General features: G+C 51.5%; 2 protein-coding genes and 1 long non-coding RNA gene across 3 annotated transcripts in view; 1 reads left to right on the top strand and 2 right to left on the bottom strand.

The window, feature by feature from the left end:
- Positions 1-2623: 2623 nt before the first annotated feature.
- Positions 2624-2971, bottom strand: LOC122364141. The gene is made up of 2 exons (XR_006253497.1): positions 2802-2971; positions 2624-2708 (listed from the first exon to the last, which is right to left on the bottom strand). It is a non-coding gene; the product is annotated as an uncharacterized LOC122364141 (long non-coding RNA).
- Positions 2972-3631: 660 nt separating this feature from the next.
- On the bottom strand, positions 3632-7033 carry LOC122364075. Its single transcript, XM_043334172.1, has 2 exons — positions 6957-7033; positions 3632-6863 (listed from the first exon to the last, which is right to left on the bottom strand). The coding sequence occupies exon 2, from the start codon at positions 5043-5045 to the stop codon at positions 3732-3734; it is 1314 nt and encodes a 437-aa protein (XP_043190107.1). The 5' UTR covers positions 5046-6863; positions 6957-7033; the 3' UTR covers positions 3632-3731.
- Positions 7034-10869: 3836 nt separating this feature from the next.
- LOC122364024 (protein patched homolog 1-like) overlaps positions 10870-25106 on the top strand; it is a 47842-nt gene continuing 33605 nt past the window's right edge. The window contains exons 1-2 of the mRNA XM_043334049.1: positions 10870-11164; positions 15418-15610. Of these exons, the coding sequence (XP_043189984.1) occupies positions 11018-11164; positions 15418-15610 (340 nt within the window). The 5' untranslated portion in view covers positions 10870-11017. The remainder of the gene's footprint in view (positions 11165-15417; positions 15611-25106) is intronic.

Genomic DNA, 25106 nt, shown 5'->3' with positions numbered 1-25106 from the left:
CACCCACCGCGCGGAAGGTGGCCGGGAGGCCCACCGCCTGCCGGGTTAAACGATGAAAAATGCGACCTCATTTGACCTGACCTGTGACGTCATCGGGTGGACCAAGTTCAATAAAACTCAGTAAGGTGGTTCCCCGGTGAGGCTTGAACGCCATTTGAATTTTGAAAATCCGGCGGTAGCTTTCCGAGATCTTTGAAGAGAAGGGGGGCGAGGAGAGGGGGGGCGAAACGGCCACACTTTGGTTGGCAGGGTCCGCGCCGATAGCCTTACGGGGCGCGAGTTAACGGGATGACTTACCCCACTCTACCCTTAACCCGCGCCCTGCTGGGGGGGGGGGGGTTTGAACACCCCCCCTTGAGGTTTTTCGCGAATATCTCAAAAACGGCGGCGCCCCGCGCCGCCGTTTTTGGTACACCTTATCATACATCAATTTTACACATGATGTGAAAATTTCAGACCAAGGTCATTCAAAGTCAGGTCACCAGGTCACTTGAAGTGACCTCACCTCATAAAAAGTTTCAATGTCTGTCATAGCTACACCGAGTGACCGATCGCTTTGAAACTTTCAGTGATTGCTAAGAGCAATAGCATGTACAAAATGTATATCTCAAAATTTTGGTATCGATGACCTAAGGTCAGGCCAATTTTGCGACCTCCCCATTATAAGTCAATGGGAAAAATTGAAATGCGCCTCTTTTGGACGAAAGACATTATAAACACTCCCAAACACTGAATTACAAGTGGTTTAGATACACTGAACATGAAAATGGTGTCCGTGACCCCTGTTTAGGTATGCCCTGAGGTCATCTTAGGTTACGAATGGTATCTAACAGTTTTTCGCAAATAACTTTTGATAGAGCGATGAAAACGCCTTACATGTGTTCAGCTCGACGATACGGATCGACTGATATGCAACATGACCCTTTCCGGTCAGGTCATGACCTTGACCTAAGGTCAAATTTTCAAGTTGACCTTCCAAGGTCAAGTTATAGTTCATTCGATGCGTCTTGACGAGAGGAACACGGTGCCGGTAAAAGTAAGCTCGTACAAGGCTTGGGTCAAAAGTTATTGCAGAAAAACTGTTTCCGAAAAAATCGGTTTTTTTTGCAGTTTTTGCCCCCTGCAGGCAAAACCGTTGACGTTAGGTCAAATCTGAAAAAAAATACTCAGGGTGTTAATAGGGCTTGAATATGTTTCAACGCGAACTTGAGAGACATTGTAACAAATAGTAAGAAAATTAACCTCACTCTCATTCTATCTAAAAGTAAATTCCGGATTCGATTAGTTTGTTTTATTTCGAATCCGGAATTTACTTTTAGATAGAATGAGAGTGAGGTTAATTTTCTTACTATTTGTTAATAGGGCTATCGAATGCGCTTTTCCGCGGCGCTGTAGCTCTATTGGTTCCCGAGTTATGCGTTGGCTTCTTGGAAGTTGTCGACATTCGACCTGGAAATCGGAGAAATTTTGCCTTCAATGACCTCTGGTGACCTGACCATTGATCTGACCAAAAAATTGACCGAAGTGATTTCCTCATTATCTTTTACGCTCTTTCGAACGCCGCCTTCCACGTATCGCTACGTGGCCCAGGAGCCGAGTTAGAAGGGGGGGGGGGCGTTCAAACACCCCTCCCCCCAACAGGGCGTGGAAATCCAGGACCCCCAGCCGGGCGCGGGTTAACCTAAGGATATGAAAACATACAATCATTACTTTATCATTAGGTATATATCTGATTTCAATTATTAGGTATAATCAAGCAATTGCAAGGTACTCATATGACATTATTTTCTCACAAGGAAGCACATTAATAAAAAAGAGAGTGATAATTGCTTTATTGGTAAAAAACAGGCATTTCGAATTGTTCGGACCGCACTTACCGGTTTGGGTACTCACAACATAGAGAAATGCTTTAACCCTCGCCGGACCTATTGGTTTTCTACATACGCGACGGCCGAGGGGGGGCGGGTACGACCCCCCTCGCCGTTTCGCCCCTGGTGGAGCTAGCGCGTCGCGGAAAAAACGAGCGTGTGCGCCGTTACGAGACGCAGAGATTGGTACCCGATTTTAAGGTCCTAGATCAACCGGTGACCTCTGAGGTCAGGTCAAGTGCCCCAAGGTACGGTTCAGTTTTTGGTGAATAACTTCGCAAAAAACGGTCGTAGAGCCGCGATTTTGGCAGCATCGTGTTCGCCTCGCTCAGGCGCGTCGAATGATATACTTTTTGTTCGGGTCAGGTCAACTTAGGGTGTTGACCTCAGGTCAAGGTCAGGTCAGCACCCCCAGGTCACGAAGCTGGTCGAAAGAGGTCATGTCGCATATCATTCGATTCGGCAGGTCTTCCTGAGTCCATTGGTGGCTTTCCCGACTCGCTAGCTCAATTTGATCGGGAGTTATTGACGAAAAACTAATATGACCTTGATGACGTCATAAATGACGTCACACAAGGTCAACATCGCAAAAGTGACGCATCTAACCTTGCAAAGAGTGCATCAAATCACGATTCTGTGTGCTTGAGATAGTTGGAGATCGTTCCCGGCGCCAAAATAGCAGTTTTCCTTTTTCCCCATTGACTTATAATGGTGAGTGTAATGATCGTGTGTAAACTCAAAATAAAACTGCAATGTGATGTAGAATTTGTATCAACACAAAAGAAGAAACAGAACAAATTTTCTTTGAATCAAAATTCTTGCTATGTAACAAATTTCATCCTGAAACAAAACGAGACATTGATTAGCACAAATAAAATGCTTAGTATGGCCAGACAAATTTAAATGACACATATTCACAAAAATAATCCTTACTTCATTGCAGCCAAAATTCAAACTATGTAGCTGAGTAGCTGATAGGTCATGACAAATCTTGCGTTCAAAATTTAAATGTGATATTCTCGTGCGATACTCTTCTTTCGTTTTCGCTATTGCAATTCTTGCAATACACTCCCCCCACGATTCGTCATAGTCATCGTCATTCGACATCGCCATTTTCATGCGCTTCCAAGTTCCAGTATTGGTAGGGGAGAGTGGGGATAACTGGGACGGAGGAGAAGTGGGACACCTGCAATATCTGGGTGACCGATTGGACAAACAATTTTGTTTTTGCATATTTTCCCATGAATTTAGTCAGGGCTCGTCACAACCAAGCGGTTTCCTTTTCCGGTTGCCTGTCTCTGAGATATTGAGTTGGGGTCTAAAATGTGATTTTTTGGCATTGTACTCTAATTCAATTTGCCGTTTACTCAGCGATGTGGAATGTTCAGGCCGTTCACCTTTGGATATCAGTGAAGTCATCTAAATATATGCAGAAACATTTTTTTATGTACCTATCTGTTATACTTTTGTGTGGGAGAGCAGTTGAAATAAAAATGACGACTTGGGGAGAACTGGGACAACGTGCCTAAACCTTGTCCCAATTCTCCCGCATGCAAATGCATGGGAACATTTTCCAGGATACTCAGTGCTGTCAATGTAGTTCAAAAAAGATAATCGAGGTGATTTCTTTAAGTGTCAATTTTTAAAACGCCTTCTTCTTCGTGATCGGTCATCAAAACGCCTTCTTCAAAATTTTAAAACGCCTTCTTCTTCGTGATCGGTCACCTACAAGACGATGTATAGGAAGTTTGACTATGGCGTCGGGCTGGCCAGTGCTTGCTTGCTTTTACCTACTTGCTTGCATTTGTAGCATTTTGGGAAAGTGCTGTATCGCAGTATCGCAGAGTAGCGTTCCTCACTTTGTCATCTTAATTGATATGCACTTAGATATGAACTGAACCCCTTTCTTGAACTTGTAAGGACTGACTGATATGTCATTTCTCGACAGGTAGGTAGTGACAGAAAATCTGGTCCTCTTTGACACACAGATCCAGGCCCGATATGGTATGGTCGGGTGAGCCTGATGTCCGCTGGGTTGTCAGTAGCTGCCATCCGCCACCATTCATTTTGTTCCGAATGAATTTGAATTTCTGCAAATTTGGTCGCGATAAACAAGTCACATCCATACAATTCCTTTGGAATTTGATCCCTCATGATAGCAGAATTCACGACATCAAGAAAGTTTTTGTAAATAAAGTTCATTTCTTGCTGGATTGTTTTTCTCAGTCTGCAGTCTAATGCCGTAATCAGTTTCAATTGCACATACACGCATGCTTCGTATGCTTGAATACTTGCATCAAATAAAGTAATCAGTATAGGTTCACCAACAGTATTCAACGGTTTCGGACACCGAGCTAATCTTTCGTCCTGTAACTTGTAACCTGTAACTTTGACAAACTGCTTCCTCAATTTGTTTTGCACATCTTCGCCCAAACTAAAAGTATCTTTCTCATGAGGAACTGGCTGAATAAAATCGTCAGCATAGCTATATCTTATTGTTATAATAGTGGCTTTTCCATGTGTGCTCCTGTTTGTTTCTGCAATTGTTTTCAATGCTACCATTGCTATTGCTATCAATGCTAACAGCTGAATACCATTAAAAACAATGTGCATTGGAGTCGATGGAGAGTCTGGCCTGACAAGTTCGTGATGTTGCATGTAACGTACGGGATCCGTAGAATTTTCTATCTCTTCATTTGATGATTTTGGAGCTATTCCTCGTGTTACTTTATCTTCCGTTTGCTTGACATAATCATTTCTGTGTTCTTCTCCCATTTTAGTGACATCGCTAAAATTTTTGACGGTGCCCGAATCATCCTTCTTCGTGGTGTGTAATGCATCCGAGTGGACGCAACCACGAACACAAAAACCAAATTGATTTCTTAGTAATTGGATCTTTTCTATCGTTTTAACAACTTCTGGTAGTAGGACGCAGCAGTCTGTCCCAACAAGCAGATCAACTTTACCGTGTGGTCTTTTGATGTATTCTGGTTGAATATGAAATATGTTTGCAATATTGATCATGTCGATTTCCTCTAATTCTGTAATTTCTTCTATCCCATATGCATTAATTTCCCAATATTTTCCGTCCTCGTCATATAGAGGAACGACATATCGTTTAGTCGTCAATGCTTGATATTGATTTCCAATTTTCTTGATAGATAATTCAACATCCATACTGCAGTGAGATTTAACGTAGCTGCAGTTTTCCGATCAATGAGTGACACATTCGCTCCGGAATCCCATAAAACCGCAAGTTTACTCTCGTTGCAGATGACATGGCTAACTGCAAGCAATGGCTCTTGTGTTTTACTTCTAGTCATGTGAATCGCATTTGTGGAGTCATTGACCGGAATTCTGTCAAGAAGCAGATATGGATGATGGCGCTTGCCGCATTTTTGTCGCAGATGATTTAGTTTGTCACATTGGTTGACAAAAGGACATGCCATGGCTATATGCCCTTGCTTCAAACAATTAAAACACACTCCATTTCGTTTTAGACTACAAAGTTTCTCTTCATGATTTGATTTTAAAAAATCGTTACACTTATAAATTGGATGTGCGTCTGTTTTATGTATCCAACAAATATTATTGTCGGCACTGGAGAGTTGTTTCTTTTGATTGGGTCCGTTGTTTCGTTTCGTTCGATCGTCAAATAAATGTTCAATTCGTTCGGTCATGTTTTGAACTTGATTACAAAGTTGAATCATGTTATTCTGAGAAATGTTCGCTTTCATTTCGTTCGTTTCCTCGGATTCGCCGTTCGTTTCGCTGTCACACTTCACTGTATCCAATTCAACGTTATGCACTGTTTTGCTGGTGAATTTTGGTTTAGAATCGGCTGGATTTCGTACATCATTTTCCATATATTCTATTACTCTTTTTTCCTGGAGTAAATATGACAAAAGTTTTTGAAATGTCGAACTGGCTGGTGTATCTACATGTTCTCGCCGATCCAGTAGTGTGACCCATTCCCGCTTTTGCGTTTTGGGAAGTAGCCTTTCTATCATCGTTACCATTGTTGTTGTGTCCATCTCATTTCCCATTCCCATTCTCTTCAGCTCCAACCAGTTCTTCTCTACTATCTTCACCATGTGAATAAATTTAACGTGGTCCCCTTCTGCGATAGGTCTTAACTCTTTAATTTCGTGTATGATTGAATCAACTAATTTTCGTGGCTCTCCGTACTTCGCGTCGAGTCGCCGAAACATTTCGTCATAATCGTCTTCTATTCCTCTGATCGTATTCAGTGCGTCGTCCGTTAAGCATTGACGTAAGGCATACGCGTCCTTTCCAAACTGCTTTTTCATTAACCTATCAAAATCCTGCTTGAAACTGGAATATTGCCGAATATTGCCAGAGAACTGCGGCGCATTTAGAGGTTTGACTTTTATTTCTGACAATTTAGCATGTTCCTTTTGATTTTTAGTTGCAAAGTGCATTCTTACTTCATCCATGTATGCTTCAATATCAATCATATATTCGTCACTTTCTTCCAACAATTTATCAATCAAATGGTGTGGCCCAGTTGCATTGATTGCTGCGTTGACAAAGTCGTTACACTTTTCGAGTTGACGGTACGAGTCCTTAATGTCTTCAAATTTTTCTTGGATCGCCAATAGTGGACCATCTTTTTCAATCATGTCGCGAAAGCCCCAAATTTTCCTAGTAAACTTTCGTTTTGCATTTCCTCGTTCTTGTTTCGCTTTTCGTATGTCTTTCGTTGTATCCGATGTTCGTGGTTCCTCCTCTTCTAGCTTCTTGTTCATTTTTAAGTAGTTTTACTTAAATTACTTTACTTTACTCAAGTTACTTTATTCTTAACCAAGGTTTGTTCAAGTTTCAAAGAAGTTATGACTATGAAGATGAAATGTAATGATCGTGTGTAAACTCAAAATAAAACTGCAATGTGATGTAGAATTTGTATCAACACAAAAGAAGAAACAGAACAAATTTTCTTTGAATCAAAATTCTTGCTATGTAACAAATTTCATCCTGAAACAAAACGAGACATTGATTAGCACAAATAAAATGCTTAGTATGGCCAGACAAATTTAAATGACACATATTCACAAAAATAATCCTTACTTCATTGCAGCCAAAATTCAAACTATGTAGCTGAGTAGCTGATAGGTCATGACAAATCTTGCGTTCAAAATTTAAATGCGATATTCTCGTGCGATACTCTTCTTTCGTTTTCGCTATTGCAATTCTTGCAATACAGTGAGGTCACGAAAATGACCTGACCTCATATGACCTTTATGAAAAATCCGAGATATACAAGTTGTGAGACTCATAATGGATACTAGATCCTGCAAGTTTCATTTCCCTGTGACATCTCCTCTGGCAGTGAGGGCGTTGCGAAGTTGCGACATCTGAAGACCGTGCAGAGGTTCACTTATGACGTCATAGGTCAGTGACCTGACCTGACCCAAAAATGCGGTTGGTGTCAAAAGATCCGGCTTGAATCAAAGGTCAGGTATGCCAGGTATGCCCATACCAGTCAGTGGAGTCCCACATTGACCTCTCAAGGCCCAACGCTGCCCGGGCCCACACCACCTCAGAGGGTACACAGGCACACACTGGTCTTTGATGACCCCGCGCTGTCCTCTGATGGGCCACAGGTCTCTGAGGACCCATGGTTAAGGGTCCATACTGCCGTGTGAGGCCTCATCCGGCTTATGAGGGTCAATACTGGCCTTAAATGATCTTCGGCTGGGCTTATATAAGGGTCTCATACTGGTTTCAGAAGACTCTTGTCTTCTCCCAAGGAGCAATACTGTCCTTTTAGGGTCCATTCCGCTCTCTTAGGACCCCCCCCCATTCCGTCATCTGAGAACCCCAACGGCCTCTGATGACCCCATGCTGATCCTTAGGGATCCCACGCAGGTTTCTAAGAACCCCATGTACCTATAGGCCTCTGAAGGACCCACTGGCTTTGTTGGCCCCACGCCGACTTCTTAGGGCTCTTGGCCGACCTCTGAGGAGTCCATACTAGCCTATGGGTACCCCTTGTCGTCCTCGGTGTGCCCCAAACCAGCCTCTGGTGAACTCTTACTGGTCTCAGAAGGCCTCAAGGCGGCTTTTAACCCTCGCCCTGGCACGGGGGGACGATGCGACCCCCCTAAGATTTTTCGAAGATAGCGTAAAAATGGCGGCGCGTAGCGCCACCAAATTTGTCACATGGCCTATGGGGCAACCTTTTTAGTTTTACATATGACCTGAAAATGTCAGGTCCGGGTGACCTTGGGTCAGGTCACCAGGTCAGAAAAATTGGTAGGTACAAGGTCATGGTCAAATTTCAATTTACTTTATGCACCTGTCCAACTCACAGTTTTGGACCGATTTCCTTCAAACTTTCAGGATGTGGTAAGTTCACCGAGTTGTATAACATAAGTTCGAGTTTTTTGATGTTACTGACCTGAGGTCAGTTAGAGGTCATTTCGTCGTAATGTTAAGCCTATGGGAAAATACTAAATTCGGAAAACACTGGCCATATCCGCTTCGTTCTATCACTTTTGTGCTTTGAAACCACAGTACTTAACAGCAGGTCACTTGGTACCTCCTTGTTTGGTGTACTTATCCATGGGTCAGGTCAAATGAGGTCAACTGAGGTCAAATGACGTTTTTGCCAATAACTTGGCACCTAATGACGCTAGAGCTTAGAAAATGGTGTCATTGTGTTCCTGGTAATCAGCCAAATCGAATGATATGCGATATGATGCAATTCGGTTAACTTGAACTTAATTAATGAATTACAGTTTACTTAATAATTTAGAAAAAAAAACTTTGGGTACACTCAAGCAAGCAAAAAAGTATATCATTCAACGCGCCTTGACGTGCTGAGTTCACTGGTGCTTTTCTTTTTGCTCTATCTAGATCGAAAGTTTTAAGCGAAAAACCTTTGACCTGTTTTTAGCGAAATTTTTACATTTATACCCCCCCCCCCAAACCCCCTAAATATTGACCTAGAGCAACCAAATTGGCACAGGGGTGAGAACTCCAGGGGGCCCACCTACCTACCAAATTTGGTGCTTCTATAGGTGCCATATAGGAGCCAATCGCGAGGGGGGGGGGTCGCATCGACCCCCCCCCTGCCAGGTTGTGTTATGAAAAATGCCCTGCCAGGGCGAGGGTTAAGCACCCCAATCGGTTCGGTTCTCTAATATCCAGCGCAGGCGGGCCATGCCGATCTACGAGGAACGATTTTGGTCTTTGAAGATCCCACACCGGGCTGTGGGGCCAACTACCGCCTTTTGATGGCCTACACTGTCTTAAGAGTGTCTCATATAGACTCATACCTTCCTCTGAGTGTCCCACACAGCTCTCTATTGCCTCCTTTGGTCCTACGTCGGGATTTGAGGACCTAATCGGGCCTTCATGGCCACATGGAGGCGTCCCTGTCAAATTACCTAATATCCCTACTCCCTAGTGTGAGACGAGACCCCGTGAAGACCGGAAAAGGACCATTTCCGAATAGATTATGAAAGCCTTTGGATTGTCTTAGTTTGCCTCCACTCATCAGTAGCGGCGGAACACCTTCAGTTAAGGGGGGTGGGGGCACTGCCGACTTTTGGTCCCATTCTCTCCATGCAACGCCCATAGGGCTAATGTTAAAATGCCAAAATCAAAGGGGGCACGGTGCCCCGGTGCCCTCCCCGTTCCGCCGCCTATGCCACTCATACCAAAAACAGCCCTAACCCACAGAGTAGGTATACCGAGCGCCGAGCGGCGAGCGATACGTATCAATGCGCTATCAATGACTTCAATGAGCCCCCGGGCCACCCGAGGGTCGGCAGGGCCCCTTGCCAAGTTGCCCCCTCCCCCCAACGCCAAGTCTGCGACCGCCCCTGTCCCCCTCCCTGACGAATACTTGCGATAGCTCCCGAACGCTTAGATATATGAGCGCGAAACTTTCAGTACCTTTTCCATCTATTTGACATAATCTGAAGTGAAATATTGGAACTAGCCCCCTAAATGACGTCAAAAGGTCACAGGAGCTACAAAAGCCTTAGTTGAGTAGCATCTTCCCTTGCGTCGGCTAGGAGGGACTCCTTTTGTTTTCAGGCAACCTTTCCAGCGTCCAGTGTCAACTTTTCAATGTGCACTGAGCAATGAGCACTGAGCAGTAGGTAAGCCAGCACCCTTGCCATCCCCCCCATCCCGACCCGGCGTGCCCCCCCCCCCCACCGGCCCCGCGCGCGGCGCCCCTCTGATCCGGCGACCGCCGCCCTCCGCCGCCTGGGTGGTCCTGCGCACTAATGGCAGGCCCGTTGCTAGGGAACGCCGCGGCGTCGACCAATGAGCGCACGCGGCCGCCGCCGCCTGGTGGGGAGGGGCGGCGGCGGCGGCGTGCCAGCGCGCCGGCATGGGCCGCCAACCGGTCAGTCCAGGCCCATGTCGTCCCCTATCTCCCTGTGTGTCCAAGTGCACAGATGACGTCACACGAAGGGGCGGAGTCGGGGGCGGAGCCTAGCGCAACGGCCGCCATATTTGAATTTGTTTTATAAGAATGTAATCTATATTTGGGCTTTCAGTCAATTGTTATCGATAATTTTATGAACGGTTAGCTGTAATATAAGTGATTTTTAAAGAAAAAAACACATATTCTCCTTGCAATTTCGATTTGAGTCCGACCCGCGCCTAGATTCGAGCGCACGACCTTTGGATCACGGTGCAAGCATCCTAACCACTACACTACCGCGGCGGCGCGGCGGCCGGCGGAAGGGAGGCCGCGGAGGCATGGGGGCTTTTTTACGCATTTTCGGAAAAACTAATAGGTTTAGCGAAAAACTGCTCTTAGATAATTCAAAGAAAAATGTCTCGTCTTTCCGATGATGCACTTAATTTTGTGCTAGCTCCAACAGAGTTTGTTCTACAGCGCTTCAAAAATCGCCCATTTACATGGGACTCCAACGGGGCTTCAAGACTTGCCCCCAGATGACGTCACAAGCTGACGTCACGATCAGGCAGAATCGCCGGACGACCCTACCTGGTATATAGGGCCTTGGGTCAGTCGGGTGCGCGCGGTCGGCAGTGGTGGAGTGGCGCGGTCCAGGCGCCGGAATGTGGCCGCGGTGGTGTGGCGCACGATGAGAGCAGGTTGGCTCGGCTAGTGGCGTGCGCGCCAGTGCGAACAGTGTGCAGTGATGGTGATGCGAGGAGGCGGCGGCGGCGGGCCGACGCCGGCCGCGGACGCTGAAAAGGCGCCGGGCGAGCGGCCCGCGTACAGTCGCGACTTCCTGCTGCGGCCCAGCTGGATTGACGCCAGGGTGGCGCTGCAGCAGATCGCCAAGGTGAGACTGAGACAGCGCGGCCGCGTGCGGCTCATCCACACCCGACCGGCGCGTCGGCCGGGCGGCCGTCCACCGGCCCACGGCGGACGCTGGATGTGGTACAGCGACCTTGAGCAGCAGCGGCAGCGGCGGCCAGGTGCACGCAGCGGCCGCGCGGCGCCGCTGCAGCCGGCCCACTGGAGCAGCGCCGCCGCCGCCGCGGCTGTTTACGGTGCCGAGAGCTCTCTCCGTCGGTCGGTCCGTCCGGCTGCGGACCACCCGCGCTGCCGGCGGACATGGCCGCGCGGCGCCGCCGCGGCCGCTCAGGGACGCTGCGCAGTGGCCGGCGCGGCCGCTCCGGCGCCGCGGCCACACACGTGCGGCGCCGGCTCCCATCTGGTTGGCCGGCCGGTCCGCCGGCGGCGGGTTGCTCAGCGGCTACACAGGAGGGACGGGGCGGACTGGGGTGCTCGGGAACCACAGGGATGCGTAGGGTCGCGCGGTACGGTGATCAGACGGCAGCGGTTGGACAGAATAGCTGCTTTTGATGCTACTCGTTTCACTTATAGGTATTTTACCTGCACGGGAGAAGGCCGGACGCGGAAGGGAGGGAGGAAAGGGGAGCAGTGGACGCTGACTATGATATAGCCACGTTATTCACGATCGATGGCAACACAAGTCAAATTCCTTTATTCACGATGTGTTGCCATCGATCGTGAATAAAACTCAATCATGTCTGATCATTTACAATAGCCACGTTACTTTAGACTGGCATGTAAGGCATCTCGTGACTGCGAAGTGTTCGGCGATGCGAACGTTAAACAGCCTGTTGCCAGACGTGCCCCTTGTTTTATTCGACTACCGCATTGATTGGACCACTTAGTTCGATTCGACTTGCAGCCGGTGCTTCCACGAGGGCCAAATCGCAGTCCCATTTCACCACCTTCGTCCAGCGTCTTTGATAACCCAAAAGGCGCGCGTCTGCCGGTGCACGGGGCTAGCCGTGCCTCTATGTGAGACCCTTCGAGTATCAGCTGCTCGACTGCAGAGGACGCCGCCAAGGCCGAGGCCGCGCCCCGAACGGCTGCTGCTCTCAGCGGGGAGCAGCTGGCCTGCCCCCGCCCCCGCCCCCGCCGGCGCGGTGGGCGGCGCAGGGAAAGCTGCCGCGGAGGCGCCGAGCCATCGCCGGGCCCGATGTTTCAATCACGTGGTGGGCGCGCTAACGGCCGGCCGGCCACGACGGCGCACAGTGTGGCCAAACACCAGTTTAGCGCGAATTAAATCCCAGCGCTGCTCGGATCCGTTGAAAATGGTTCCCTGGTTTCCAAATTGACACTTAAACCTATGTGAGACCTTTTACGATGCCTTATAAATGCTTGCTGACATATAATGGCATAGTTCCGCCTCTAAAAGTAAGGAGAACTAGCTTACGACGGGTGATGTGCTTACCAGGCCAGGGCTGTGAAGTCGATGGAGTTACTCCGACTCCGACTACGGCTTTCAAAAGTCAATTTCAACTCTGACTCGGGCAAAACTGTCGACTTATACGATCGACTCGGACTCTGACTCCGCAGCCATGGCAAGTCCACGCAGTCTTGGTCCGGATTCAAAATCGATTCCGATTCCGACTCTGACTGCAGGGTCAGAACTGTTGACTCCGAACGACTCCGATTCTGATTACGAAATCCTGGAATTTAACCGCAAATAAGAGGCATAAAATTGTGGGTCCCAGCAATGATGGGCAATGGGCATGTTAGGAGGAGGAATCGTTTACGAAATTCCCATCATTTCTCTGGTAAATTCTTATGATTGTCCAAAGTTTGCTTGAAAAAAAATCAACATCTAATTATGTTTCTGTGTGAATGTTCCTGGTGAAGCACACGAATCGGTAGATGGTTGCTGAAATACACGCGCCGATAGGACTGAACCTCAGCAATTGGAGTAAAAACAAAGACTTACACCATAAGCAGTAGCACCTTCATGTCATTAACCCTCCCCCATATTGGTGTTTTGCTAGCCGCTAACGTAGGTCGGGTCAGGTCAGGTCAGGCCAACCAGTCCTGCCGGGTATTCAGAATTAATAGGTGTCAACCGCCAGTGACAGTTTCGTTGCATGTTACGAAGGCACCAAAACTTCTTCTTAAATGTTCAAATGGTTACTAAATTCGAAATCAGCTCCAAAGACTAGCCTGGAAGCATGTAAAACTAAAAAAAGGTGAACCGAGGTCGTCAAAGGTCAATGAACTGACCTGACCTTCAAGTGATCTTGACACCGACCATAATGCATGGGACCAACATCATAATATCACATGTTTAGACGCTTGAAACCACGAAAAGACTGCAAACGCGCGGCTAATGCAAGCAAACATACGCCCAATCGCGCTTCCGGCCAAACATGGTTTCGAGAAATAGGTCACAGGTCAAAGGTCATTGGGGTCAGGGTCGTAAAATTTAATGGGTAGGTGTAAAATTGATAAACTCGAGGGTACTGAAAGTTTCGTCGCGATCGGCCGCTTTTTACATGAGCTTTTTGCGAAAAAACGAGAGGGGTCCTTTCGACCCCCACCCTCACCCCCTATATGGGCGAGGGTTGAAAAATTGTCAAGATGTATTCATTGGCGACCGTATTCTGCAATATAACAAGTCAGAAATACAGCGGTTGAGCTATCCACGTAACGTTACGGAGCCGACGCCGCGCCCACCCTGTAGCCGGACCTCCCCGGGCGGGCCAACCCGATACGTTCAAAGCTGAGCCAAATGCCGGGGGGCAGGTTGGGGCAGGGTTTCTTGAATGGATCATGTCCAGAAAAGTGTGGCAAATCTTCTCATGGTAGATTTGGCGTGGAGTTTTTTGGCCATTTTCTTATATCTCTACGTTTTTAAGATGGACAGTGTTTTCAGGGGATGTTTGAAAAGGTCATTTTCAAATGAGCATAACTCGTCGGTTAGTCCAAGGATGCCTATAGAATTCGGGTATACTATCAAATATAGGCTCAGTAGTCATATGCCACTCCAATTATTTCCAAACCTTTCCGACAATTACGCCAAAATGTGTTGTAAACATGACGCGGGTTTTCGACGATTTCAGCACAGCCGGGACCGGCATTGCGTATGTCCACTTTAGCTAGCTTTTTGGACACCGAAAGGAAGACATTGAACCAAAGTATTGTGATATTGACATACTTTGGACAATTTCCTATCGACTGATAGTTATAAAAAGTCAAAATTCCAAAATTCGTTTTTTGATTAAATTCGCGCTAATCTGGCGTTTGGCCACACTGTGCGGCGGTGCGTCGGGCGGCCGAGCGTGCACCGTGCACCAGTGCAGCCCGTGTGCACGGGTCGACTGCTCGGCCGCCGCCGAGCAGGCCCTCATCTCATTCACTTGAAGGCAGGCCAGATGAATGCTATCGCACGGCCCGATCGGCTATGAAAGGCTAATACTAAACGTCGCGGTGATGGAGGCGGGTGATGGGGAGTGGGAGGGCCCGCCGCTGCCACCGGCGCTGACGCCTCCGCCCGTGATGACGCCTCCGCCGCCCGTGATGACGCCTCCGCCGCGGCCGGCGGGCCGGGCCGCCACCACGGCCCGGCGGCGCTGCGTGCTCGGCGTACTGTCGTAACCGGGCGGCGGCTCGAACGCCTGATGGACTGCTGATGGGCAGCGCTGCGAGGCTCAGTCGTGCCAGAGCTGGTCGGACCAGCGCAGCGGGGCGCGATTTCAAAGGACGACGCCGGCCGGCGCCGCGGCTACATTGGCGGGCACGGCGCGGCAGGACGGCGGCGTTTCTGAATGGAAATCGCCGGCACGACGGCGGCGTGTGCCCTGATCGGCACCCGATTTATGGCCAAACAGCGCGACGTCTCAATCGCCGTTTGATTGAGGGCGACGGTCACGCCCTGGGCCTGAGGGGTTTGATATCACGCCACGCGCGGACTATAAATAAAATGTACGGAACAAATCCTACGTCCCCACCATACAAAGTGCATTTATGGTAGTTTGTTGACTAAGAATGTGTGAAATTGTGGTTAAACCATCGGACCTCTAGCAACGTGACTAAACTGCTTCTTGCAAAATTCCTAGATATCTACGTTGAAGTGTCCCATTTACACCCGTACTTATTATGACACTGACCCAGGCGTGGCGCCTTCTCCCCCGTGTTTACGAGTGTGCCGAGCGCACGCGACCCCGTGCCGTTGAGCCAACTGTGTATGTGTGCACTCTGGCACGTGACTGTGTGCTGACCAAACACCGCGCTCGTCTGTGTCCGCAGGGGAAGGCCAGTGGCAGCCGAGCGGCCCTGTGGGTGCGCTCGCGGACTCAGTTCTACCTGTTCCACACGGGCCGGCTGGTGCAAAGCCATGCCGGCAAGATAATGTTCGCCGGCATCCTGCTGCTGGCCATGTTGTGTATAGGACTGAAAAATATCGAGCTGCAGACGGACATGGAGGACCTCTGGGTGGAAGGTGAGTACCGACGGGGATGGTGTCGAGGAGAGAGGTGTGTTTAAAGGAGGCTGTTCTAAAGTGTGGAGTGTGTGTCTTACAGGATGTGGATTGTGGGGTGTGGGCCATGTTGGGTTTGGAAAGTGTTTTGGTCGAGAGACTGTTCCTGAGGTCGTGGCAAGTACAGGTCAAAGGTAGCGTGGTGTGCGATCGAATGAATGAGGTCGAAAGACAGGTGAAGGGGCTGTATCTGGTGCGGTGCTCTCATGGTTCGTAGTGGAGGCCCAGGTCAGAACGATGGTTCTAGGTGCCTGGAAGTGAGGCTGTTCTGAAGATCGTTCCCTGGGCAGTGGAGAGGGACAGCACCTCAGCCTATCTCTGGCGTCACCGCTGGCGGCGGTGGCGACGCCGAGTGATGGGCTTTATCAGCCGGCGCGCCGGCTCCATCTCACGGGCTGCGCCAACTGTCAGACGGGCGTGCCGTGCTGGCAGCCACAGCCGCGCCGGCGGGACACTGACGCATTGCTGATATGACCCCTGGCAGACGGCCGCGTACGCCAGTTTATCGTATAAACACATTCCTGGTCTTTGGCGAGGCAGCGACAGCGGCCGCGAGACTATAACGGCATCGAGCGTCCCTAGGGACGCAGCCTCGGCTGCGACCCAGCCGCGTCACGGCTGGATGGGTGACGTCACTGCTGACTTGATGACGTCACTGGGTCTGCCGGTCAGTGTTCCGAGTGTCCATCTCCGCCCGTGGTGACCGGTCGCCGGGACCTGCGCAGTGCGTGCGGCGGGCTGAGCGACGCGGATGGAGCACAGTCGGCGCGGATGCGGCAGAGGCGGCGCAGCGGGACGCCTCTCCGCCAGCACTGTTCTCGCTGACGGATGGCGGTGTTTGGTCGCCGTCATCCATCAACGAGTGGCGACTATTGTCCCGCTCCGGCGTCCGTCCCAGCGTGGCGTCCGGCGCGGCGCGGCGCCCCCTCCTCCGACCCCCACCTGCACGTCTGGCGCTGCTTCTCTCTTTCAATCTGCAGCTAGTGTGTGGGCGGGAAAGCTTTGTCGATGTAGGCGTCTGCTCATTTCTGGACGCTAAGCTGGATAGGCTGCGAGTCATTCAGAGAAGAAGCAACAAATAACACGCGCGACAAAGGCCGACTTTCAGTAGACAAGCGCGGATGCTTGCAGAGTATAGGACGAAACGTCTGGCTGGTGGTAATCATTACCTCATCAAATCACCCATTGGACCTTGTCGGAACATATTTGTCGTTCCGCGACTGTGCAGCTCACTTAGCTTAGCTCGCTACTCGAAATTTGCCGTCTAAATCCAGTCTGCCTTCCTTCTTTCTCTTCCTGGTCGCGGCACCTGAATGTAGGTAATTGTATGTTCGACAGAAGGTCACGGAGGCGGAACGGCACGTGTTGCTCTGGGGAGGAATGCTGTGACCGGCACTCCGGCAGCTACCCCCAGCCTCAGCACGCCGGCAGATTGGCCTGTGGAATGCGGCAGGCATTCCACAGTGTGCCGCGCTGCAGCTCCGTGCGCGCCTCACAACAATGCTCAGGCTCGATCGGGGACTCAATCAGCGGAGGTATGCGTCGGTGCAGGGGCATCGGGACATCTCGAAAGTGAGGTCTTTCCAGGGAGAATTTGCCGTGGGTTTTCCGTGGATGAACATCCGTCAATGCTTGTTGACATCTCACCAGCATACATAGATGAGCCACGCGTTACGCCTGTCTTGAAGAAGTTGGTTGAGTGCGGGACATGCTTCGTCAAGTAGGTAAGCAGCCGGCTTTTTCTTTCCGATTCTCGCCCTGTACTCATCTGCATTCCTAAGAAGCCGTTCTCAACGAACCTGCTGGAAATATCCCATTCAACAGAACCAACCGCAAACATGCACCAAAGTAGCACCGTCTTCGACGCCAGCTTGTCTCGGGGCATTTGCTCGTCCCATACGCGGTGTTGCTGGCGTGACATGGACGGTCGGTCCGCCTTTCGTCCTCTTGCAACAGCGTTGTATCGGCCTCAGGAGGGTGTTACAGGCATTGCGCGGCATGTCTGTGTCCCGTTTCTCTCCCTTCCTCGAGGCTACTCGCTGAGAACATCTTGCCACTGGGGTGGTCGCGCCGGCAGTGCCAGCTGCGTCACCGGCTGCGCCGTCGCTGTCTGGCTCCAGCCACCCGTGTCGGTGCCGTCGGCTCCGACAGACCGCGGTGGCCGCGTCAGCCCGGCTGGCAGCAGCGCCGGGCCGAGACAAATGCCCGCTCGACCGACCACAATAGCGCCGTGATGCCCCCGCCGCCGTCTGTCGTGTCTGTCGTGCTGCCGTCCGTTCGTCGCGTCGCCGCGGGCCTGCGGTTGGACCCGCCCGCCCGCGTGCTCCGGAGCCGAGCTGATGCAGGCGACCACCGGGCGAGTTGACTGCAGCTGCCAGAGCAGTCACGGACGCGGCGATACCTCCGCTGAGCTGGGAACTCCCGGACAACGTGGCCATTTAGGGGAATGCTACGACAAACGTTGTGGCATGAATATTGTAACTGACGATGTAACTTGGAAGTTGGTCGGTTGGTATTTGGTAGTTGTAAGATGAAAATATTGTCCACTGTAGTTGAAACTACGAGTTTTTGTATACATATATGTAATGTGCTGTGTCATAGCTAGTCAGCATTTTTGTGCAGTCCACCTACGCCAGTAGCCGGTACCGCGGTTGTGCCATGTCTCTGCGTCGTTCCGTCCATCCCAGTCGTGTCGGCCATCCCGGCTCCACACCGCCTCGGCCGGCGCGCACCACCCCACTGTAGGCGTTCGGGCCGGTCTAGCCTCTTACGAAGCAAAAATATTATTTTGCTTTTATGAAAACAAAAAGCATACCAATCGACTACAAAATGTCCATACATTATATAAATGACCATTATCTGGTCATGCAACAACTTGGTATATGGTGAAAGGGGCTTCAAACACAAAGATTTCTTAGGCCGTAGACAAGTCATAGTTTTCGGGTGTTTGAAGAGTCAAAGTAGATGCCATGGGGATCCTATGTGCGTGAGTTTTACACGCCAATGATTTTATGAGTTGTTCTGTGACATGTTACGATCAATTCCGCGCAACGAAAAATGAGGTTGCGAAAATAATTTAGCAGCATGAGAGATAAACATATCACCGAGTTATTTTGCATGCTTAAAATTAATATCACTCACTATGTTAAGCCGATCTTTTGAGTTCCCCCAGGTCCCGCTCTAAATCGGATGTCACAATGTGCATTGTGATGTTATTGAACCGGCCAAGCAATAAAAAAGTGCGCAAACTTGCGCCATTTGCTGCTATGCAACATTTTGCAATACGCCGTCTAGCCTTTATTAGCTCCAATAGTGACGGGAGCGAACAAATCAGCCTGCATTTTAGCTTATATTATTTCAAGTGATGACAGTAACACCAGCCAGTGTAATCTCGTGGGTCAGAAGCACTCTAATTGACCCGAGGATGAGCTGTCACGTGACCGGAAAGGCCTCAGGCGATGCACAGTGGGTGATCCGGCCGGTCTGGTCTCGCGAAACCTCAAACACATTTTGTGTCCTAAAAAAAGAATTGAGAAGTATTGCACATGAGTTAATTGGAAATTCTGCATAAGTCACGCCCCCTCCCCCCCCGAGGCCGGGGGGGTGCCGCCCCCTTATAGGTTTTAACGCGATAGCTCACAACACGCCGGCGATAAAGAGCTGAAACTTGGCATATTTGACCTTTGATTCAAGCCGGATCTTGTTAAATCAACCGCATTTTTAGGTCAGGTCAGGTCAGGTCGCTATCTATGACGTCATAAGTGAAACTCTGCACGGTCCTCAGATGTCGCAACTTCGCAACGCCCTCAGTGCCAGAGGGACGTTCACAGGGAGATGAAGCTTTCAGGACGTAGCATACCCCGAGGTCTCACAACTTGCATATTTATATCTCGGATTTTTTGCTAAAGTTCACATGCGGTCAGGTCGGTCGCGTGATCTCACCGTTATAAGTCAATGAGGAAAATATGGAAACTGTTATTTTAGCGCCAGGAATGATCTAAAACTATCTCAATCACATGGTATCATGGCTTCATGCGCTCCCTGCAAGGTACGGTGCTACACCTTTACATTTCTAACCTTGCATGACGTCATTTATGACGTCACTAGGGCCATATTAGTTTCCGTCAATAACTCCGGAACAAAGCAAGTTAGACAGTCGACCTCCTAGAGGTCGACTGTCTAACCCTCTGTCTACATTCGAGTTCATCAATTTCGCCCCTACATTGAAAATTTCAGGACCCTGACCCAAATGACCTTTGACCTGTGACCTATTTCTCGAGACCATGTTTGGCCGGAATCGCGATTCAGCGTATGTCGGCTCACATTATCCGCGCGTTTGCATTTTTTTTGTGGTTTCAAACGTTCAACCATGTGAAATGATATTGGTTCCATGCATTATGCTGGGTGTCAAGGTCACCTGAAGGTCAGGTCAGGTCGTTGACCTTTGGTGACCTCGGTTCACTTTTTCGAGTTTTAAATGTTTCTAGGCTAGTTTTTGGAGCTTATTTCGAATTTACCATCCATTTGAGCATTTACGAAGTAGTTTTGGTGCCTTCGTATGATGTTACGAGGCTGTCAGTAGCGGTTGACACCTACTATGAATACCCGGCAGGACGCATACTGATTGACCTGACCTGACCTGACCCGACCTGGCCTAAATGCATTACGAAATCATCTGTGATCAAAACTAGCATGAAATTCGTGATCAGCACCCCGAAAAGCCCCAAAGCACCTCACTTTACGATGTTTTAACAGGTTCCGATTTTCCCGACTTTTGGGTAATTGACCTGTCCTGGAAGGTCAACCAATGGCCTAGGACCTTAAAATTGGGTGTCAACGGCTTCCTCTCATCACGGGCAGCAAGCTCGTTTTTTTCCGCGAAGCTCTAGCTCGATCAGGGGCCAAACCGCAAGGGGGAATGGAAGTGCTCCGTTTTGCCACGTTTATGCAACATTTCATGCAGTTCCTGCACATTGCGAAAGCTTATAACATGGGAAACCGTCATGCATTCACGTTCTTTAATGAATTTGCTACAGTTTGGTATGTAATTCGTAGGCGTAGGTCTCCTAGATCCAAGGCTATGAGGGTTGAAAGGTTGTGAGAGGCTAGAACCCTTGAAACGCCCACTGTGCACCCGGGGCGTAGGCAGTGGCCGCCGCCGAGATGGGTCGGCAGATAGCGTCCGGCGCCGCGGCGGCGGCCGAGAGTTGTGACCGGCCGCCGCCGCGCTGCTGCTGCTCTGGGCACTGAGCTCACCACTGCAGTGCAGTGCGCGTCGCCGCTCCGGCGCCCCACTCGCCCGGTCCGCGCGCGGCGTGCAGTCAATCGCCATAAACTGCGCCAGCCAGATCGCCGTCGGATCGGCCGCCGAGCGCCGTATAGCTCGGCGGGTTCCATGGCTCTCCGCGGTGCCGCGGGGAGACGACGCGAGCCGTTGGAGCTGGTCAGGGACTGGGCGTGGGAGTGCCGCACCACCGCTGTGGGAGTACCGTACCACTGCCGGTGCCGGTCAGGGACGGACGGAGGTTGCTCGTGGTGGATGGAATGAATTTGTGCAAAGGGAGGGGCACAGAGGTGTGAAGTGAGGCTAGGGTAAGGCGTAAGCTATGGAAAAGGAGAAGATCTTCATTACATGATTGTCATGTGGGCATCGGCGTTGGAAATGGTAGGCAAAGACTGACGAGCTAAAGTCTCCGCTGTTTCTGTGAGACTTGAAGAAAGTGAGCTGACAGTTCGCGGCATACGGCACGTCTCACGGACTGGTCGGCGCCCCCTCCCTCCTGGACAGAATTAGGTGCCGTCCACCCCTCTCACCACATCCGCCGCGCCTTCCCCCGACAGATGTGGCCCATCGCTCCCCGCTCCCTTGTCCATCGGGCCGGGCCCGGGCCGTCCCAAATACGTGCTGGTCAGTCGGCAGTTAGACCCGAGGTCGAACGATTCTTCGAACATGCGCCTCACTTGGCAATGCTCCCAGTGATACATGTTTTACAGCAGTAATGTTGAGTGTCTCCTTGAACTTTATCAGATGCCAACACTGCTCGAACTCGATGAAACCTGATCTACCAGTTATGCAACCTGCGGTGTTCTGGGCAGGTATTTCAAGTCAACCAGCTCATGCTACCTGACTGGCACCACGTTTGACCTCTGCTCCCCAGTGCATCTGTCCCTCTCCCTTCCTAGCGAGAGTGACTGGTCTGCGGATGACGGTCGGAATGCGCCGGTACCTCGCTCCCCGCTGTCTGGCCAACGGCTGGTTAGGCCGTCAGCAGGGACAGACAGGACGTCTGCCTCACGACGCAGGGTCTGCTCGCGCTCACTGCTCATGTCCCACGCCGATCGCCGCTGTCACTGCCGGTTAGACGCCGCGCCGACAGCACATAACTGCAGCTGACCGCCCCCGCCCCGGCCCCCGCCAGAGAGCGGCCTCAATGAGCTGACTGCGCTCGCCGTGCCGGCGTTTGAACCCTTGTCGCTGTCAGGCAACTGGCGCGCAGCTCTCGGATGCCTTGTCGGCGGGAGGATAAAGTGGTTTTCTCCGGCGATGGATGGCTACCGGCCGCTGTCGGTGCGTGGCGGGTCAACCGGTACTTGCGGAGAAAGGGAAGCCGTGTGAGAACTTTTTGCATGGAGAGAAGGCCGCTGCAGAGCGTTGGAGAGAAGTGGAAGGCTGTCGAAATGGCTTGCTGTGTCGCGACGTGGTATCCATTTCCGAGAAAGGTGATACTTAACCGGCGCACGTTACCTGTAAGAAGCAATTATCTCAGAAGCAGAGCTTCTAGGGCAATCTTTCTCCGAGGCCGTCCAGTACGTTGTATGTAACTGCCATAATGACTCTAGAACACGCCCTCGGCCCAACCGTGGTTCAAATCTTGAGACCCACAGGGCGCCAGCGCTGCGACACCGGCGCACTGGCGGCGTCGTGCGCCGCTGCGCCACTGACTCGCCGCCGCTGCGCCACATAAACAGAGCCAGTGGCGCTGACGGACATATCCGAGGTCGCGGGCGGGGCGGCGTAGCCCGGTAGCCGCAGCCGCGCCCTCGACCTGTCTGCACGCCTGCCGGGTGTTGATGCGCCCCAGCTGTGGCAGCTCGCTGCGGCCCACGCCGCCTCCATCCGGCAGGGCTGATGGGCTCGGCGACCGCTGCAGCGCAGGCCGCGATCGTGTCGGCGCGCAGCGAACATGAACCGCTACGAGCCGGCGCCGGTTGTCGCGAGTCATCTCGAGTCGCGCGGCGCCGCTCCCGCTGTGCCGCGCCTGTGACGCCGCCGCGGCGTCAGGGAGGGAGCGAAACGGTCATCTGCATCGCGGACACGGTGTTGGGCGAGGCGGATTGAGTTGTCGACTGGCGCGCCGCGAGCTGTGGGCCCGTAGATGGAGGCGCCGTATCGTGTTAGTCGTGAGGTCAGAGATGAGGCCGACGGAAGTTACCAAAGCGGTCGTGCCGGTCGACTCGTTTACGTCGTGATCGGTCGGAGAAGCGTGTTGGTTCAGTGCACGTGCATGCATGTAATTATTTCCAGCTAAGAGCTCAGCATGTAGATACGTCTCTGCTAGGGTGTTATAGAAATACTCAATTATGATTGAGAGCCATGAGCGTCACATGTTGAAATCCATGAGCATGACTTTAAAACGCTAGCTCGGTATTTATTGCATCGAATGCAATACACACTGATGACATTCATATGCGGCTTCCGCGTCTTCCGATGCAGTTAGCACCGGGGTAGGCTGACTCACAGAGTAACCATCACCGTTCGACAGCTCCTCTCGCACGTCAGAGGGCCGGCGCCGCGGACGTGCCGCGGGCTGTTTGTGTAACATTAGGCGGCGGCGGCGCGGCCCGGAGGTCGTGCTCCGATGAATGGCTGACGTGCCGGGCCGGGCCGGGCCGGGCCGGGAGGGCCGCAGGCAGCTGCTCGACCCGCAGCGGGGAATGGAGACTGAAAGCGACTCTCTCTCTCCCCTCGCTACAGCGCGCTGCCGTTTCCCCGCCACCCCCTCCCTCGCTGCTCTTGTTGGGAGCCTCTCTCCCTGGCAGTGCGGATAGGGGTGACGTCGCGCCTATCGATCGGCACCTCGAGTTGGATTCAACGAAATGAGCAGTGAAATGCTGCCATCATGCTATTGGTTAACTGTCAAGGTTTGTTCCTATCGACTGTTTCTGACTTGATCGCGCGGAACTGTCCTAGATCTGAGAACTCACCAGTCAAGGAGCGCCTGAGCTCTTCAGTCTGGGTCGTGAAGTTCGTCGTAGGGCCTCTCGGTATTGCTAGGAACTGCCGCTTGCCACACCTGACCCGGCGTCAGACGGCGTTAATCCAGTTCTGTGGAAGTGGGCATACCATTAGCATTCATCTATGCGCGGTGCCTGTCGCCCCTCGGCTCCGGAGGCAGCAGGTGTGTATTGGAGGTTTTGGGGTCAGGAGTTTGAATCTCGGGATGGTGGGGGTCGGAACCACGGGATATAGGTATTAGAGGCACCGAGTGACGGCCATGAGCGGAAAGACAACAGAGGCGCGGTAGCGGCTCAGTAACGATTTTCACCAGCCTGGAAACGAAATCTTATGCGCTACTTACATGTCCTTGAAGCTGATTGTCGCAATTTGGGATTCTGCTTTATGTTCAGCAGAAACCACGCCGGTGCTGAAGCCAGCGCTGAAGTTGGGAGTCGACCTCTGAAGGAGGACATTCAGCACCGTCTCGCCGTTGACTTCGCGGAATGTGTATTCACCATTCAGCCGCCCCCACCCTTTGCGCTTCCGCTGCTCTAACAATGGTCCCGGTAGCCGTGCAGTCTTCTGAGGACATGTTCGCCATTCAACACAGCGCGCTGCCGACTGGCGCTGTTCTCACAATGGCCCGGTAGCTCTCCGGTCTCTGAGGGACGTGTTCGCCATTGGCCACGCGGCGGGGATCGTTTGTCTTGTCAGGTGGCTGGCAGGCACTGGCGGCTGTATGGAGGGAGCCGATGACGGGTTGACTGCGATCTGAGACGGAGCCCAGGGCCGCTACCCGCTCCTGGGTGGTCCCCCTTCAGCGGGATGTCATTTTTCACCGTCGCACCGCGCGACTTGGTGACGGGAACACGGGGTGGCCGACTGCAGTGACGAGACGCTGGGAGCTGCGATACAGGGTCTGGGATTTCACGTAGATATTTGTTAAATAAACGAATTTGTTAAATAAGCAAAAGTCAGTGGCGAGAAATCGGTTCGAAAGGATCGAGGCTCGATAACGTTTTGGTCTTACTAAGCTGCAGAAATCAAATACATCCGAGCAAGAGTGCGTTGATCCCGGGAGGAAACACGACCCTCGTTTGGTGGTCCTTCCGTTGCGGCGGCGGTGGCCGTCCTCAGCCAGGCCCGGGGACCGTTTTAGCCGCGCGGCTCCACCCGGGCCGTCATGGTGGGTCGGTGCCGGCATTAATTACCAGGACCCTCCCGGCGGCATCCCGACAT

This window comes from Amphibalanus amphitrite, unplaced genomic scaffold (assembly GCF_019059575.1).
Source record: "Amphibalanus amphitrite isolate SeventyFive unplaced genomic scaffold, NRLGWU_Aamphi_draft 000003F_arrow, whole genome shotgun sequence".
NCBI classification, from domain to species: domain Eukaryota; kingdom Metazoa; phylum Arthropoda; class Thecostraca; order Balanomorpha; family Balanidae; genus Amphibalanus; species Amphibalanus amphitrite.
Note: the sequence above shows the minus strand (reverse complement) of the source record. Positions and strands in the feature narration are given on the sequence as shown.